Consider the following 16,928-nt stretch of genomic DNA (forward strand, 5'->3'; position numbering starts at 1 on the left):
TGCTATTTGCTCCCTGGTAGGCGGTGTCAGAGCCAAGTCACTGTGATTGTCCAGTTGCAGTGGCAGTGGTTGTGTCTGTGCCTCGCTGGTTATTGCCTTGCCACTGGCGTCCTCTATAGGCACTTCCTCTGGATTGATTTCTGCCTCTAGAGCGTCTATTCCTGCCTCTTTGAGATTTTGAGGAGTCTGGAAAGGACCAATTTTTGGCAGGCCAGTTCCTGCTAAACCTTGGGGGCTGAACCTGTAAGAAATCCTTAACTGTTTGTACAGATTTTGCCTTCTCTTCCATTTTCTTCATTACTTGCTGAGCAGGGTACCAAATAGACTGGCCTTATCCATAGGAGCATCTAACAGCTTTGCTTTAACATGATCCGCAAGACCTGTTCTTTCAACCATGCATGCCTTCTTATCACTGTGCCAGTCATGGCTGATCTAAATGAAGCCTCCAGTGCATCATAGCCACATTTTAAAGAATGGTTACTAACCTGCTGAATGTTATTCACCATTTCTAAAACATATTTCTTATCTAAGGATTCATCAGAGGACAGCTTCTTAGTTAACTGATCAAGCATAAACTCTTGGTATTGGATCATGTGAAACTGACAGTTTAAAGCTCTAGCTGAGAGAGTAGCAGAGGTGTAAACTTTTTACCCCATCTCTCTAAGGACCTGGATTCCCTTTCAGAAGGGAGAGGGTTTTTGCTGAGGTCGGCTACTGCCTTAGGCCCCTGGGATATAGTCTCAGGATCTGCAAGTGGGGCCTTGTATAGATGGTGATGAGTGTCTGGCACCCTGTAAAATCTATCTGGTTTGGCAGGGGCTGGAGGTAAAGTATCAGGAGCAGTGCAAACATCATTAAATGCATCATCCACAACAGGCAGAACTGGAGGTATAGCTAAGGGCCTATGTTGTGGTAAGTGCAGAAAGGTCCTAAGCCTTTTTCTTGAATCTGAGAAATCTTGTCCCTGCCATTGGAATTGTTCTCTCATGGCATGTAAGGTTTCCCCAAAGGAAAATTCCTCTGGTGGAGAGGCAGATGGAATGGATTCTTCAGCATCGGAATCTTCATAAGTAGAAAAAGGAGCCTCTGGCTGATCTATAATGTCTGAGTCATCCAAGAATCATCAGAGGACACTGGCTCGGGGCTCTGCTCTAGGTCTTTTCTGGAGGCTGAGAGGCCCTGTCTGGGTGAGATTGGGATCCCCTAATTCAGGAGATTAAATCCTCTGCCAGAGTAAGCATTTGTGAACTAGAAGTGGGCCTGTGTGAGGGGGCCTTAACAGGCACTGATTTAACAGTTTTGGCTGCTTTAGCCCTGGCAAAGGCCTTTATAGACATGGCTGCAGGAGGCCTAGCAGCACCACGTGCTGGGGTGGAGACATCCATAGGGATGGTGTCTGATAATTCACTAGGAACCACAGTAGTAGGCAAAACTTCAGAGGCCGATTCAACTAAGGTAGCAGGAGCCTCAGTAGTAGTTATGGATTCGGCTGAAGATTGACCCGTTTTCTCGGTTTCGGCCGAAACCGAGACACTCGCGGTTTGCTTAACCGTGGTTTCGGCCGAAACCGCGGACCGCGAGTGTCGGTCTTTTTCTTTGCGTTTTTAACAATTTGGGTAGTCGGAGGATCCGACGGCATAATGTACGCAAAATCTGAGCCGAAAAACTGTTCAGCAAACTCCGACCGACGCCTAAGCGTTCGTCGGTTGAAGGAAGCACAGGCTAAACAGGCTGCTACGTCATGGTCTGGGCCTAAACAAGGTAGGCAGTAAGAGTGGAAATCCTTATGAGGTATTTGTTTCCCACAAGTTAAACAGTTATTTACTTTTTCTGACATCAGCTGAGGCAAGAAAGAGTCCCCAACGGGTACTTAGCTTTTAGAAGTCTTCAAGTAGTATTCGGTAGTAGTAATCTCTGGATCTGACCGACCGGCACTTGCGAACAGCTTCTGCTTCGGCGCCACGCCGCAAGAAAGACTGAGGAAATGGCCGGCTGATGCCTTTATACCCGAAGACCAGCAGAGATGACGTCGGGTGAAGTGCGACATCAGTCGAAGCCGGACCCAGACTTTGGAATCCGGCCGACCGAAGGGCTGCCTGACGACAGGACAACCCATTTGTTATGACTGCAGATGCATCCTTGAAGGACATCTAGTGACATCGTGATCAGGGCCTAGGCATGGAATACAGTAAGAGTGGAAGTCCTTATGAGGTATTTGCTTTCCACAAGAAATACAATTATTAACTTTTTCTGACATCGGTCTGAGGCAAGAAAAAAAGTTTCCCCAATGGGGTACTTAGCTTTATTGAAGACATCGGATCTGAAATTCGACTTCGAAAATCTCAGGAGTTGGCCAACCGGCACTTGCGAACTGCTTTTGCTTCAGGCACTGCGCAGCAAGAAAGACTGAAGAAAATGGCATCGGATGCATCTTATATACTCCTGGCCCACTGACGTCAGGGAAGAAGCGATAGCAACCGATGCCGGACCAAGACTTTGGAACTCTGGCCAACTGCGGAACAGCCTGATGGCAGGATAACCCAAGTGTCATGACTGCAGCAGTGTAACACGATGAACATCCTGTTTCCATTCAAGAGTTCCTCCAGCATATCCAATATGGTCTGGCTGAAGAGGACCTCTTTTCAGAAGGGGATATCCAGGATGGAGCCTGAGAATATGGATTTAACTACAGCAGGCTTGAGAATTAGGTCACTCTGTAGGAGCAATTCTGATGCTCTACAGAGGTGGTCATCTAGATGCCGATGTGCTATGAATGATCATATCATCTAATTTCTCATAGTTAAAAAAATTAAAATAAAAATGCAAAGTTTTAATAGATTGTTCAAATGAAAAACAAAGTATGGAAACTCTAATCAGAAGTTTCAAAGTCGTGAAAAGAAATAAAGATGTACCAGACACTGGTTTGCTTACATGGTGCTTTGCACTTGTTTATGTTAATGGAACTGCTGCATGAGGCAGGTGTTGGGCTGATAAATGAGAACATGTGACACGTTAAAAACTGGAAGTGTGACTAATGTCAGTAAGCAGAACCCCAAGTTTTATGAGTAGTGCTGAGCGGTCTTGTCTGAGATTTACATTTACTTATTTTGTGATCTAATACTACTCACACGAGGATTTCTAAGCACAATCCCCAATGTTACTGTAATTTACTTACAAACAGAAACAAAGTCCTCTGTAAAGCAAACTAGCTAGATCTGCAACACACTGACTCAGTGGTTAAGGTTTTTGTTTGCAGCTCTGGGATTCAAACATGATTTCTAATTAGTATCTGGTTGAAGTATACATGTCCTCCTTGTGGGATTTCTGTAGAAAATCCAGTTTCTTCCTGCAAGCCACACAAAGGCAGAGAAAATACAGCCATTAGTATTGTATTTAACCTTGTCCATGTAGTTTGGGTGATAGCCCAAAAGCATGTAAAACTAATCCATCTTAACCAGTTCAATAAATAAAAGAAGCACAGTATGGTAAAACACTTCGAAAAGATAAACACTGCCTTGCTGTCATTACAAGCTACATCTAGACCTATTCTGAGGCAACCAAGCAAAGCAAGGCATATTATACATACGATTTATACATCATATGAAGTACAGCTAGCAAAAGTGACGAAAAAAAATAAAACATACATTTCTTTAGGTTCTTTTGAATACTATTCTCAAAAGATTGTGGGTCCATAGCTTGAGATAGAGTCTACTCCACCATATTATGACTCAAACCATCCTAACTTATTTTAGACAGACTAATTTAAAGTACATCACAACATGCAAAGGGGAACTGTACAACTAAGTACAAGGAGAAATATAGTGTAAGCAAAGTAAAACTTCTGGTTTCGTTTTAAGTATAAACCACAAATATTTCTGGGTTTTTCAGCAAATAAATGCCACAGCCCTAGCATTAATGTGGTATGCTTAGACAGGAAAAGAAAAGCACGTAAGCACCACATGCACACACAATCCATGCCTCAAAAGCTAAACGCAGTGATACACAATAATATCCAATTTGCTAGTCCTGATGTAATGGCCTAGATCTTATTACTACATTTGTGGCTTGTTCCACTCAGATGAAGTAATAAATTTAACCTTTGTTTCAGGTCTCGCATTCTTAACACTATCATTGAAAATCAAGAGAAACAAACATTACGCTGTTAATATTGGAGTAAAAAGGATTTGACTTGATGCATATTAGGGGGAGGTGGCAAGGGGATGAATGACCCATACATACCACATTTCTGGGCAGTAGCATAAACGTTATGGTAAGCTGTTTTCACTTAATACAATACAGAACAGATGCCTTTCTGGTGACTGAATAGGACTCATTTTGACTGTGTACATCATAATAGCCACCTGCACAGGTTGCAAGGAACTGTGATGAACATGTTCTAAAAATATATAAACTGTGTAACAAGTTTCAGTTAACTGTTTCTTGTTCAAATTCATGGCTAGCTTAAAACAGTACTTAACTTTTGCTCAAAAAACAAAGCCAGAGAAAAGACAACTGTGTAATAACTTAAGCAGATCACAGTTTCAAGTAAGTCTTGACTAGTAGTACTAAAGATGGAGAAGGCCTGATACCCAGCCAGACTTCCAGAGTTCAAAAAAAAAAATATTCATGGCTCTAGTATCTCAAGAAGAGGAGGTAAAGGTAGAGCTGAAGAATAGTAGCATCTCAAAACAGCATGAGAAAAGACTAGAGAACTGAAATGTGGCTGAGCCAGGTATGGAAAGAAAGTACATACAGAAAGTAGGAGGAGGAATGAAGTAATCTGGAAAGTTATCAAAAGAATGAAAGAGTACAAGAAAAAGTGAGAGATGGAAAAGATGGACCAGGCTAAGAAGGAATTTTGGTTGGCTAACAAACAGATTAAGAAAGCAGCTGCAACAACAAACAACAAGGCATCAGAGTGATTCAGCAGATGAGACAAAAACTCTATCAGGTTGTAACGCAAAGACAAAAAGATAAAGAGGATGGTCATTAAAAACATTCGTAAGTGATGCCACCATTAACGACCTACTTGTCAATTCAAAAGACATCAATTGCAGATGGAAGGAGTACTTTCAGGAGTTTCTGACTGATGAAAACCCCAGAGAAGCTGTATTGCTCTATACATACCCTATGGTCCCCACAGAAGCTGTATTGCTCTATATATACCCTATGGTCCCCCCTTAGAAGTAAAATCAGCACTAAGGAAAATGAAATCAGGGAAAACAGCAGGCTCAGATGAAGTCAAGGCAGACATGATCGACAAATTGTGTGAGTTAGGGTAAAAATGCATCCCGTGTGTACTCCTTGCGATATGAAGACGAAGACATAATACCCCAAATGCAGCAAAGAGATGAAAGAAGCGTGCAGAATAGACCACCAGCAAAATCCCAAGTTTATTTAAGTGCTTTACGTTAGGTTTCAGACTTCATCAGAATAAAATCGCATGATCATGACAAACATATATATATCACCCCACCTAACCATTGGTCAATGTAATTACATCATTTCCTCAAAAAAAAATTAAAAAAAAAAATTTTTTTTTACAAAGTTAATAAAAATTGTTGTTAAAAGTTGATATTCTTGCAAAAAATCAAAATAAAAATACAACTAATAAACCTATAAAAAATACATTGAATTTAATTTTAAAACAGAACTGAAGGAAATTCTGTCATTAAGAACTGGTACTTGTCCGGCATTAGTTTTTATCTGCCATGTCAATTCCTTAAATTCTAGCCATTCATCCGCTGGTCCCCCTCTTGCTCCAAGGTCAATATGGTCTATGGTCCCAAACTTAAAAGTATGTGTGGGGCACACACAAATGTGCTTGTAAAAAGCACTGTTTATGTTTTTATTCCTGATGTCATACAGGTGTTGATACACCCTTTGCCTCAGTGCTCTTTTGGTCTAGAATATCAAGTTCTAACAATTTTTATTAACTTTGTAAAAAAAAAATTTTCTTTTGCGGAAATGATGTAATTACATTGACCAGTGGTTAGGTGGGGTGATGTATATATGTTTGCCATGATCATATGATTTTATTCTGATGAAGTCTGAAACTTGACAAAAAGCACTTAAATAAACTTGGATTTTGCTGGTGGTCTGTTCTGCACGCTTCTTTCATCTATTTGCTGCTTTTGAGTGGTTTTACTTTGTTTATTTCTTAATACCCCAAATGGCTAAAGAATAATCAAGGTTGGGAGGGTGGACTAATGGTTAAGGTGTTTGCCTTACAAACAAAAGGTACAGGGGTTTGAGTCTCACAAGGGATACCTGGCTAGGCTTAAAATGGCTCACAAGGGCAATTAGCCCAGTACTAATCTATGAATCTATTCTACTAACAGTGTACAAGAAGAAAGGGGATGTTCACAAGTGTGGGCAGTAGAGAGGTATCAAACTTATGGACAGGGTGATTGATAAACAAATAAGCACAGCAGTAGAAAGAAAATTGGAAGATGAAAGATTGAATTTTCAGATCAGGATGCAGCACAACTGATCCAACAGCTGCAGTGAGGTGGATAGCGGAGAAGCAGCTGAAGATGAGGAACAAGTCCAACTTGGCATTCTAGCTTAAGACAAAGTTCCAAGAAAGCTGGCTTCCGCAGTCCTGTGGTATGAAGCACTGGAAACAATGGCAGAATTAGTGCAAGCTATATGCAATGACCCAATAAAAATATTGTTCAGACTCACAAAAGGGTTCTTAATGAGAATGAGTACATCGGGGTTCTGCTCTAAGTCCACTGCTGTTCATACTGGTAATGGATTATAGTAGCAAACAGGTTGGAGGGGACAGATCAACAAAGCTGCCATATGTAGACTATGTGAAATTACACGCAGACTTTCATCAGAAACTTCAGCAAATGATAGAGGAATGGAATATAAAACCGAAGGCACACAGGATGAAACTGCATAAAAACAAGGCAGGTGTCATGGCAACAAAGGGGAATCAGAAGAAGCTGAAAACTGAAACGGAAAGGAAAATAGTGAAACAGGTTTAACATCTTCAGGTATGCGATGGGGATGGACTGAGGAGAACGGAAGTCTGAACTAAGAGATCAGAGCTATAATCAAAGGTGCTGCAGCTAAGCTGGCACAGTATGTCAAGGGTTATGTGCGACAGAAAGAATGTCAAAGATGATGAAAAGTAAGATGTACAAAACAGTAGTGTGACCAGTACTTCTGTAAGGCACAATAACCTGGACAGTGAAGGCAGAACAGTCAAGGAAGACAGAAATGATGGAGATGAAGGTGCTGAGACAGGTCGTAGGCTGTACAATGTAGGTCAGAAAAACAAATGGCAGCAAGGCAGAGCCAAAGTACCGCCATTTGCAGAGAAGATCAAAAAACTGATTACGGTGGTTCAGGCACATGTGCAGGAAAGCAGAAGACAATCTGATAAAGATGATTTATGAGAGATACTGAGAAGGCAAGAAGAAATGAGGATGCCTACCAAAGAACTAGATAGAATGTGTGACAGAAGACAAGTGATAGTCAGTCATGAATGTCAAAGAAGGCAGAAGAGTAGATAGAGATAGTGAAAGCTGAGGTGATACCCTGGCTCCACGTAAGAGGTTGATGATGACTCCGGATCTCAGCAACTCTTCCCCCCCTTTTAGAATGGTAGAGGTTTGTTCAAGGACATAACATCCAAAACAGGACAAAACAAATGTCTTTTGTACCATTTTAGAATTTTCTACCTCAGGATGTGAATGAGATTTGCCTGAAGAACTAAGGAGACAAAAAACCTTGACTTAACCTGAAGGGGAAAAAGAAAGGGGGGAGAGACTTCCCAATGTTACTCAAATCCTAACAGGCCTGAGGCTCTGTAAAAGAAAGAGGAAGGATGGGTAAAATAAGGACAGGGTAACACACCCCAGTCCAAGATCCACAAACCCAAAATGAAGGGGAGGAAGGTGGGAGGGAAAACAGTAGTACAGCAGTGATCTACTCGAACATCTACTATTATAGCAAGCTGTTACATAGCTGTACTTATTTTGCTCATTTCGATCATTGTTGCAGTAACCCTAACTAAAGGAGCTAATCTTAGAGCTCAAAATGATAGGGAGGTGGGTTATAAAAGGAAAGGTCAGGCTGCAACATACCCAAAGAATGGAAGCAGCAAACCCAGCCATAAAAGAAATGTCCAGTTTATAATGTTTGGAAAGAGCATGGGTGGATGATAGTGTAATTGCTGCTAGGACAGCCTGAGTAGTCACTCCCTTTATGAATGTTACAATGGTAGCTGTACTCAAACTGTGTGTTCTAACAGTGTCCTCTATTTTCATACCTTTAGAGGCATTACAGAATATGACACAGATGACCAGAACCTTGGAAATATTAAGCCATGGCCCTATTTGCCTATCATTGGTTCTATGTAAATAATATCTTAGTTCCCTGTACACTTTTGAGCTTCAAGCCATTCAATTCCTTATTTTTCATAGGGACAACACAAATCTTCATCATTGCTGTTCCAGGTTATCAGAGAAACTACTCAACTAAGCCCACTTCCTTTTCCAGTAGGGACTCTAAGTCTGTGGAGGAGGCCAGAAAATGCATACACAGAGATTTTAGGACAAACTTGTCACAGACTCCAAAACTGGGGTGCCTCCTTTTCCAAACAAGTCATCTTGACTATTTCTTGTCTCCTCCTAGGAGGAAGATCCCAAGTTATGAAAGTTGATGGTTCCCTCTCTGAATGTAAGAAGTGAGGTGCCACGGGGATCGGTTCTGGATCATCTTCTGTTTGGCATTTATTTTGCAGACATTCAAGAAACCAATATCCCAAAAGTGTGGCTTACCGAGTTTACTGATGACTGCAAACCAGGCACTGTAATCAGCTCATCCACTAATACAAAATATCTCCATCAGGGATGGAATATGCACATACATGGTGCCTCAAAAATGGTCTGAAACCAAATTAAAAAAGTGCAACATAGCAGTATTTGGCAGAAAGGTTGCTCCAACCTCACATCATGTTTCCACCACAGACAGGAAATCCTATTACATATTGTCCAGTTAATTTCCAAGGGAATATCTTTAAGATCCAAAGAAGCTGTCCTACCACTGTACTCTTCCCTTATCAGAGCCATCATTAAATACAATGCCCCCATTGGTATGTACAATTCCAAGCATATTGCTCAACAGGAAAGGTCCAAAGATTTCTAACTAAACAAATTGAAGGTCTTAAATCTTTCAACTAACCCAGTAGATCATAACAACTCTCATTAGACACAGTAGCCTACAGGTTGCTGCAAGGTGACCTGTGTCATGCTTTTTGGGGCCATGAAAGACCCAGTCCTATTTGACCTCCTACTTCTTCACAAAACCAGTGGCTCTACAGACACTCACTCTATGGACTTCAATTTTCACCAACAAATAAAAAAGACTTGCTGAAGAGAAAGGTTCCTAACTCAATATGTTCCTAGTCCAAGGAATACATTACCACTACACGTTAAACAAAGTACTGCTTTAGCTACTTTTAAGGCTAGTTTTGATAGACTGGATGGGTAGACACAAATTTACATAAGGGTTATCATGGATGGTCCTACTCGATTTGGGAGGTGAGCACTATTAAGTGCTTGAAAGGGGTAGCAAGAACTTTTTGTTGGTCTGCTTACAGGCGTACATGGCTAGGTATCCTATGGTTCCACCATGATTGCTTGCCTACTATGTTCCCACATTTCTCCTTTGTCACTCCTTTCTGATGTTAAGAAACACTCAGACAAGGAACAGAAGGAAAACAGAAACAGAATTTTATGAGATTGCCTTTAATGACCAATTCCCTTAGCCATGCACTGCTAATGGGGAAAAGCTTAGCTGAATATGTGGAATGATCACCTGCCCTGACCAACTTTTGCTGGGGTGATCAAATTTTTAAGACTCAGGACTAATGCAACTAACTGGTCTGGAAGTATATAGGACCTGCTTTGAACAGGTACCCTTGTTAGGAACCAACTGGAAAGAGCTGCTGGTCTTTCCACTGGGAATCAGTCTAGTAGATGTGCATGACTTGGTTTAACCAGTACCTCTGTTGGCTGTCCTGCAGTCTGAAAATTGACAGAAGGAACTTTAACTGCAGCTGTAAGGCTCTGTCCTTATGCAGCTAAGAGCTTAGCTTAAGACAGAGACATATCCTGGCAAACCAAATCCATGTCACTGCAGATGATTTACAGTCCGTCTGACGGTAACATACACGGATACTAAGGCGTGCAGTATTTCAGGTGATAACTGTCAAATACAAATAAATAAGCAGACCTGCTAAACAGAACAAAGATGTCAAATGTCATAATGAACACAGGTGAAGGCTGGGCAATTGTTTAAAAAAGTACAGTTGTGTACCTACCATAAATGTAGATGTTAGAGTGTATTCACTGTTGCAGTCATTACTCTAGGGTTATCCTGCTGGCAGGCTACCCTCAGTCGGCCAGAATTCCAAAGTCTAGGCCAAGCGTCAGTTGTTGTCATCTCTTCCCTGACGTCAGTGCGCCAGGGGTATAAAAGATGCAGCCAACGCCATTTTCTTCAGTTTTTCTTGCCCCAGATGTCAGGTGCCCCCAAATTGGTAGGCTAAAAAATATGCCAATAAAAATGCATGCACAAAAATAACATTTCCTTCATCTACAAGCAAATACACCAAAAAGGTTGTATAGGATAGAGAAGTGCAGATAGACCCAGCAAAGAAAAGGGTGGTGGTGGGTGGGTAACCTGGACTGCAACAGTGAATACACTCGAACATCTACATTTATGGTAGGTACACAACTGTACTATGTTCATCATGTTTCACTGTTGCAGTCATTACTCTTGGGTTGAATCCCAAAGCTGAAGATGGGTGGCTGGGCTAAATAAGATTAGGAGAGGCTATGAGGCCCTGCAGGACTGCAGTGGCAAAGCCTGCTCTGGACTTAGAGTAAAGAGGTAAGTGGTAGTGCTTTGTGAAGGTGTGCACTGAACTCCAGATTGCAGCCTCTAAGATATCTTTGGTTGGTAATCCTCTGAGGAAGGCTGCTGAAGTGGCTGCTGCTCTGGTGGAATGAGGCCTAATGCCCTTAGGCACTGATTTGCCATGTTGAGAATAGCAGAAACGGATGCAATGGCCTATCCATTTAGAAATAGTCTGTTTTGAGATAGCCTTTCCTTGTGATCCCGCAGCATATGACACTAAAAGTTGCTCAGTCTTTCTGAAAGCTTTAGTTCTGCCCAAGTAGAAGCGTAGCTGCCTGTGTATGTCCAAAGAATGCAGAATTTTCTCACCCTTGTTCTGTGGATTTTGATAAAAGGTAGGCAAGTGAATGGCTTGGATGAGGGCCACACTGGACACCACCTTAGGCATAAATATAGGCTTTTTTTCTCAGAGAAACCCTGTCTGGATGAAAAATGATGAAAGGTTCCACAGCCATGAGTGCTTGCAACTCCGAGACTCGCCTTGCAGAGGTTATTGCTAGGAGCAGAGCTGTTTTCCAGGATAAGAATTTTATATCTGCTGTTGATGCTGGCTCGAAAGGAGGCAGTGTGAGTTTTTCCAAAACATAATTGAGGTCCCAGGCCGGAATTGGTCCTCTCCCTGGAGACCTAATGTTTTTGGCCCCTCTGAGGTACTGCCTTATTAAAGGATGAGAAAAGATAGGTGGTTCTGCATTGTAATGGGCTGAAATGGCAGACGCATGAATCTTAACTGATGAGAAAGAAAGGTCTTTGTTCAGCATCTCAGTTAGGTATTGTAAAATCTGAGGGATATTTGGTACACCCGTGTCAATGCCTTGTTCCAAGCACAGAATCTCTTCCATTTCTCTGCATAAGATTTTCTGGTACTGGGCCTCCAAGATAACATCCAAAACCGCTTTTGAAAGAGGAGTGTTCTGAATGGCTACATTATCTGCCATGCTGCCAGATTTAAGGTCCTGAGTTGGCTGTGCAGGATCTAATTGTTTTGTTGGGTCAGCAAGTGAGAAGTCTGAGGCAATATCCATGCTGGACCTTGAGACAAGCTCTTTAGGATTGGGTACCAGTGCTGGCATGGCCAGTCTGGTGCAATCAGTATCATTTTTGGCTTCTCTTCTCTGACCTTTAGGAGTACCCTGGGAAGGAGAGGCAGTGGAGGAAAGGCATATACTGTTAGATTTTTCCAGCTGAAGAAGGATAGGGCATCCACTTTCCATGCTTGCTTGTGATAAATCCTTGTGCAAAATATCTGTAATTGGCAGTTGTGAGGGGAGGCAAATAGATCTATGTCTGGGCATCCCCATTTCCTTATTATCATGCTGAAGACTTGTGGATCCAGTTTCCATTCATGGGGATCCATGAGGTTTCTGCTTAGTTCGTCTGCCAGAGTATTTGTTTTTACTGGCAGGAATTGTGCTTGCAGGTGAACTTGAAAAGCCAATGCTGTGTCCCATAAGGTCATTGCTTGTCTGCAGAGGTGGTAGGAATGTGTACCTCACTGCTTGTTTATGTACCACATGACCGTAGTGTTGTCTGTCTTTATCAGTAACTGTCCTGGATGAAGCAGGTCCTTGAAAGCTGTCAGGGCATTTTGAACAGCTAGCATCTCTTTTTGATTGATGTGAAGATGCATCTGGTTTGCAGGCGATGTGCCCTGAATACATTTTCCTGCCATATGGGCCCCCCAGGCATAATCTGATGCATCCGTTGTCAGTGTCTGTCTGGCTGTGGGTAGACTGAATGGCAGACCCTTGTTGTGGTGACAGGCTTCTGCCCACCATCGAAACTCCTGTTGCAGGCAGGGAATGAGTGCAATTACTGTCTCCAGGCTGTGGCAATGCTGAGTCCAAACACCTTTTAGATACCATTGTAGTTTCCTCATATGCAGTCTGGCATATGGAATTAGTAGAATGCAGGATGCCATGAAACCCAAGGCCTGCAGGATTTTCCTTGCAGATAAGTGGGTTTTTGTTGCCAATTTCTTGAAGTAAGTAGTCAGATGCTTTTGTTTGTCTGGCGTGAGATAAGCCATCTGGGCAGTTGTATTTAAGCTTGCACCCAGGAATATTATCTCTTGAGAGGGCACTAGTTTTGATTTCTTTTCGTTTACTGTGTACCCTATGCCAATTGGTAATCTTTTTGCAAACACCAGATGCTTTAGAAGAACATCTTTGTTCTCTGCTTGAATTAGCCAGTTGTCCAAGTAGGGATATATCTGAATTCCTTTTTGGGCGCAAAACGCAATTACTGGTGCCAGGCATTTTGTGAAGACCCTGGGCGCAGTAGATAAGCCAAAGGGCAGTGCAGAGAATTGGTAATGCATTGAGCCAGCTATGAATCTGAGGTATCTTCTGCAAGATTGTCTGATTGGGACATGCAGGTATGCCTCTTTTAGGTCCAAAGTTACAAGCCAAGCCTTCTTGCCCAGCATGAGCAGTAGCTGCTGTAAAGTCAACATCTTGAATTTTGGAACTTCCAGGAATGTATTTAGTATAGACAGGTCCAGTATTGGTCTCCAGGTTTTGTCCTTTCAGGGTACTAGGAAAAATTTGGAGTAAAATCCTTGCCCCTGCTCTTGTTGTGGTACTTGCTGAATGGCCCTCATGTCCATGAGGGCTGTAATTTGTTTTTGTGCCTCTGCCCATTGATTGTGTGGCAGGTCTGGCATACCTTTTGACATTGGTAGAGTGTGAAAATGGAACCTGTAGCCTTGGGACACTATGTTCAGGACCCATTTGTCTTGGGTAACCACTTGCCAATTTGATTAAAAAAGTGCTAGTTTTCCCTCTAAGGGGGCTGCCAAAAGAAAAGTGCTTGGATCTGGTAGAGGAAAGTCATTGGGACTGTTTCCTGTAAGGCTGTGATTTGTCTTATCCGCTTTTGGAGGTAGGATCACCCCATTGTTTAGGCCTGTATGAGCCTTGGGGCTGAGATCTGCCTCTAGGACACCTGTATCTGCCTCTTTGTGGCCTGTCTGACACTGGAACGGACCAATTTTTAGAAGGCCAGTTCCTGCTAAACCTGGGTGGCTATACCTGTAAGAAATCCTTGACTGTCTGCATGGATTTTGCTTTATCCTCCATTTTTTTCAACACCTCTTCTGCTTTAGTACCAAACAAAGTATCATGCTGTAATGGTGCATCTAATCATTTTGTTTTAACATGAGCGGGCAGATTCTGTTCCTTTAACCAAGCATGCTTTCTAATAACAGAACCTGTAACAGCGGCCCTGCAAGAGGCCTCCAATGAATCATAACCACATTGCAAAGTATGCTTTCTCACTTGTTCAGCTGCATGCAATAAATCCTGCAATTCCTTGTTCTCAGAACATTCAGTATTTATCAACAATTTCTGTTTAAGCAGTGACATTAAATACTGCTGATATTTAAGCATATGAAACTGGCAATTTAAAGCCCTTACAGCCAGGGTAACAGAAGTGCAGACTTTTTCCCCCATCTGTCTAGAGCCCTAGAATCCCTATCAGAGGGGACAGGGTTTTTTGCAGTGGAAGCTTTGACCACTTTGGGACCCTGAGATATAGTTTCTGTGTCATCAGCGGGGTTTTTATATAGGAATTTATGAGAATCCGGGACCCTGTAGTATCTGTCTGGCTTAGCAGGTGCAGGGGGTAAAGAGTCAGGGGACAGGCTGGACTCTGAAAATACATCATCTACAATGTCTAGAACAGGTGGAATAGCAAGGGGTCTGTGCTGAGGAAGTAGCAGAAAGTCCCTGAGCCTTTTCTTAGATTCAGAATAATCTTGGCTCTCCTAGTGGAAATGCTCCCTTATGGTATGCAGGGTTTCCCCAAAAGAATAATCCTCAGGAGGAGAGGCTGAAGGAATGGATTCTTCAGCATCAGAATCCTCTTAGGGAAGCATGGAGTAATCCTGTTCAGAAGAGGAATCAGAGGAAATAGAAACCTGATCAGAAGAATCATACTCTGTCTCTTACCTAGGCCTCTTATGAGGAGGGGGATGGGAGCCCCTAATCAAAGTAATTAGGTCTTCGGCCATTTTGAGCATCTGTTTTTTAGGCATGGAAGTCTGAGCAGGAGACTGTTGTACTTGTTTCTTTGTCTTTAGAGCTGCTTTAGTCTTTGTCTTTGAAGCTGAAGATGGCTTAATATATAGTTGTGTAGGTCTGAAGATACCCTCAGAAGCCGATGCCTGCTCAGCGGCTCCAGACCCATCTGAGGGAATGATTTCCAAGTGTCCAATACCTTGAGTATCCAGAGGCCCAGTCGGCTCCACGTGGGAGTCGGAAGCGGCCTATGGCTCTGAGGTAGCGGGCGCCAGGGGCTGCGAAAGTGCCTCACTGAGAACCGGTGAACTGGCGACTGGCCTAGCAGAGGCCTCGTAGTCGATTTTGGACCTCGGATGCCTATTCTTTTCCTTGTCCTTGCAGTTGTCGGCTGGTCCGACGGCATTATATAATTAAATCTTCTGCCAAAGTAATGAAATGCAAAATCGATCCGATACTTAATAGTGCGTTGGTTAAATCTAGCACAAAACCGACAGCTAGCAACGTTGCAATCAGGGCCTAGGCAAGAAATACAGTAAGACTGAAAATCCTTATGAGGTATTTGCTTCCCACATCGGTATGGAGCAAGAAAAAAGTTTCCCCAACGGGGTACTTAGCTTTAATGAAGACTTTGGTTCTGAAATTCGGATTTGAATATTTCAGGAGTCAGCCGACCGGCACTTGTGAACTGCCTTTGCTTCGGGCACCATGCGTCAAGAAAGACTGAAGAAAATGGCATCGGCTGCATCTTTTATACCCATGGTGCACTGACATCAGGGAAGAGGCGACAGCAGCCGACACCGGACCAGGACTTTGGAATTCAGGCAGACTGCGGGTAGCCTGCCAGCAGGATAACCCAGGAGTAATGACTGCAACAGTGAAACACGATGAACATCAGGAAATTGAAAGAAAAAAGTAAAGAAAAAACATTGACGTACGAGTCCTTGCAGTTAACCATTTTAAAATGTCCAGCATGTGACACTAAAATCATAGTTGTAACTACAAGACTGGAAACTAAAATTTACGAAAATATTAGAAAACCACAGACCAGTATGTAGTGGTGAAGAATGATAGTCATCCATTTTCAGAAAACACATTTTCCTGCAGAATTTCCGGCCAACCATTACAAAAATCCAAAGAAGGCTTCAGGTTATTGAGCAGAAAAACAATCATATAAAATTTGAAATTATTCTTTCTGGAAGTCATATTAAGCCATCTATAAAGAAAACACCAAAACTGAAGTACTGAAAATGTCTACATCGTGGTGCCAAACATGAAATTAGCTAGAGATGTCTTCCAAAAGCAGGCATGTATGTTAAAAGGTAAACTGAAAATACTTGGCAAATTTCCTAAGATGACTGTTAGCTGCTATAAGCTGAGGTATATTCAGTGTCAGCAAAATGCTCTCACAAACAGGAACAACAACATTCCACTGCCATGTTTTTTTCCTTCAAAAAGTATAATAAAGTGAATTCAAAACAAGTTACTTGACTGGCTTACCTGGTTCAAGTTTTATTATTTTTACTGCTGCTAATTCCCCATTCTCTATATGTCGAGCCTAAAATAGAAATAAACAGCCTTATATTAGACTGAATTTTAATTTGTAACACCCAATATGCACAGAGTCAGTGGTTTATTTTTCAGACACAACTGCAACCATCATGTCAATAAATAAGCAAATACACATACACAGAGTCATTGTCATTTACTATGAACAAGAAGGAACAACTGAATGAACCTGTTTCAAAAATAATTTAATAACCTCTCACACTCTGTACTACAAAATATTACAAGGTACAAAGTACACTGTTTAGAAAAGTGCATCTCCTCAGAATGTAAAGGGAAGCATGCTGCAGAGTTTTTGTGCTTGCATATGCATTTTAAGCATTAATCTGTTATTTTATGTGCACTGATAAACTGAGTCGCTTCATTTAAATGACTTTTTCCTGATCATTTTATGCCTGAAATCGC

General features: G+C 42.0%; 1 protein-coding gene across 3 annotated transcripts in view; it reads right to left on the minus strand.

Moving 5' to 3' along the window:
* The window catches only part of MAP4K5 (mitogen-activated protein kinase kinase kinase kinase 5), a 2,873,315-nt gene that overhangs the window by 2,430,342 nt on the left and 426,045 nt on the right, over positions 1–16,928 (minus strand). For all 3 annotated transcript variants that reach the window (XM_044074300.1, XM_044074299.1, XM_044074298.1), the window contains exon 2: positions 16,458–16,515. In XM_044074300.1, coding sequence (XP_043930235.1) covers positions 16,458–16,515 — 58 coding nt within the window. The remainder of the gene's footprint in view (positions 1–16,457; positions 16,516–16,928) is intronic.

This window comes from Protopterus annectens, chromosome 6.part0 (assembly GCF_019279795.1).
Source record: "Protopterus annectens isolate FY-2018-M chromosome 6.part0, PAN1.0, whole genome shotgun sequence".
NCBI classification, from domain to species: domain Eukaryota; kingdom Metazoa; phylum Chordata; order Ceratodontiformes; family Protopteridae; genus Protopterus; species Protopterus annectens.